Source organism: Emiliania huxleyi, assembly GCF_000372725.1.
Source record: "Emiliania huxleyi CCMP1516 unplaced genomic scaffold EMIHUscaffold_2457, whole genome shotgun sequence".
Lineage (NCBI taxonomy): Eukaryota > Haptophyta > Isochrysidales > Noelaerhabdaceae > Emiliania > Emiliania huxleyi.
This window is the reverse complement of record NW_005200205.1, coordinates 1-2,122: the sequence shown is the minus strand read 5'-3', so window position 1 is coordinate 2,122 and position 2,122 is coordinate 1. Positions and strand designations below refer to the sequence as shown.

The 2,122-nt window shown below is 63.5% G+C and overlaps 1 protein-coding gene across 1 annotated transcript; it reads right to left on the bottom strand.

Annotated features, from left to right (window-relative positions):
- Positions 1-218: 218 nt before the first annotated feature.
- Positions 219-2,099, bottom strand: EMIHUDRAFT_254524 (hypothetical protein; the record flags this gene model as incomplete). Its single annotated transcript, XM_005778441.1, has 5 exons — positions 219-392; positions 493-568; positions 796-855; positions 1,121-1,225; positions 1,480-2,099. Coding segments are annotated over 5 exons (1,035 nt in total), but the record flags the coding sequence as incomplete, so codon positions are not given.
- Between the last annotated feature and the right edge of the window lie 23 nt (positions 2,100-2,122).

The window sequence follows — 2,122 nt, the reverse complement described above, 5'->3', positions numbered from 1 at the left end:
CACGGTGCACGGGCTTTCCTTTTGAGCTCTCCGATTGCATATAGCTCAGCTAACATAATGAGATATGAGTAAAGAAACCCAAGCATGCTCGATGCTCGAGGGCACGCAGAGGCACAAGGAGATGCTTGTCTTCCACACGGGCCCCATCGACTAGTCGACCGCCACCATCCGCCTCCGGACAAACTTCGGACCCCCACGACGCGCCCAGGCCACGACGCTCACTCCACCGCTCCGGCTTGCACTTGGACCCCGGAAGGAGACCAGCCCGAGCCCGTCCGCTCGCCTCGCCCGGTGCGCAGCGCTCTCGCTTTTGCTCGCGCCGCAACCTCGCTCCCAGCGCCCGCCGCCTCCGCCTCCGCCGCGGCACTGCTGCGCGCGGCTCGCCGCTTCGCCTCGTGCGTCAGCCAGCCGATCGAGGGACGCCTTGGTCTCGGCATACTCGATGGGGTTGGGGAGTGAGACGCGGCGCAGCTGGGTGAGGGCGGTGTCCACCGGCACCGCCGAGACACGCTTCTTGTCTGCCAGCAGGAACTCTTGCAGCCCTCGCAGTGTCTTATCCGCCCAGCAACTTGAGAGTGGTCCGCGTGTATACTCTCTCGCGCTGCACAGCCTGACGATGTAGACAGACTGCGTACCGTAGTCGGCCAGGCGGCACGGCGGCAGATCGCGACTATACTTTTCACACAAAAACACAACCCCGGACCCACGCTTTGTCAATCTCTTCGGACCTTTGATGTGAGTCAGGTCGGAGTCCATCGGCGGAGTCGTTGACATTGTGGTCGACGGGGTGCGAACCGATAGCGCAGTGGCGTTGTGTCGGCGAGCGAGCCGCAAGCGCGCGCGAGAGAGAAATCCCTGGATGGATTGGTCGACATTGTGGTCGAGGGTATGCGAACCAATTGCGTAGCGGCGTGTCGGCGAGAACCCGTCCGGGTCCAAAATCCCCCCCTTCAATGTAGTCGCGAAGTTCTGGAGGAGATCGACTGGTCGCAGCTGCGGGTGACTGGCTGACTGATCGCCTTCTGGACTCTTCATGCAAGTTACATTGGAGCCCATCTGCGGAGCGTTGGAAGTGGCCGAGGTGTCTGACCGGGGTAGGTCGGTGGCGTAGCTTCGGCACCCGGTGTGGCCGTATGGTAGGCTGGCGTCGTTGCCCTTGGTGGCGCGCGAGTTGGCGGAACGGAACAAAAGGGGCATGACGTGGGTGGCCATACGTGGGCCGTAACTGGAGGTGGAGCACGGCAAAGTGATGCACGGCTGATGGAAGCGGGGCCGAGCATCGAGTGCGGTTGGAATTTGGCGAGAGAATGGATTGCTGAGCCCTGGTGTCGAGGTGTCGAGGCCCGGTGTCGAGGGTGTCGAGCTGCTGTCGAGGGATAGAGGTGTCGAGGCCTGTCGAGGCCTGTCGAGGCCTGTCGAGGCCTGTCGAGGCTGGGACCAAGCTTGTCCGTGTCGAGGGGTGTCGTGAAGCGCGCCAACCACTCCGCCATCATTTGCGGGGTGATGTTCTTTCCCTCGAGCTTTGGGATGTCCGCGTCGTACGTGCGCGTGACCTTGGCTGAGAGTGAGCCCCGTGTGGCTCCACCCTCATTAGAGAGGGCATTGCGCAGGGCCGTTGCGAAATCGGTCATCGCCTCTTCATGGCCCGTGCGACTGGCGGTGGCGAAGGCAGCAATCATCGCCTCCCTTTCAGCTCGGGCGGCGGCAGCGCTAGCCTCTCGGTCAATGCGGGTAGCCGCCGCATTGGCGGCTGCGATGGCTGCAGCGATCTGATTAATGTCGATTTGCGACGGCAGTTGCGCCGGGTTTGCATCCTGCGGTGGCGCCTGCGTCGGTGGTGCCCCTTGCGGCTGCGGTGGCTCTTGCGCCTGCGGTGCCTCTTGCGGCTGTGGGGGCTCTTGCGCCTGGGGTGCCTCTTGCGGCTGTGACTCTCGGTCTCGATCCTGGGTTGGCGGCTGGTCCCGATCCAGTGTTGGCAGTTGTTGCGCCTGTGATGGCCCTTGCGCCTGAAGTGGCTCTTGCGCCGGTGGTGGCTCTTGCGCCTGCGGTTGTGGCTCTTGCGCCAGGTGCGGCTCTTGCGCCTGTTGTGGCTCTTGCGCCTGTTGTGGCTCTTGCGGCATGT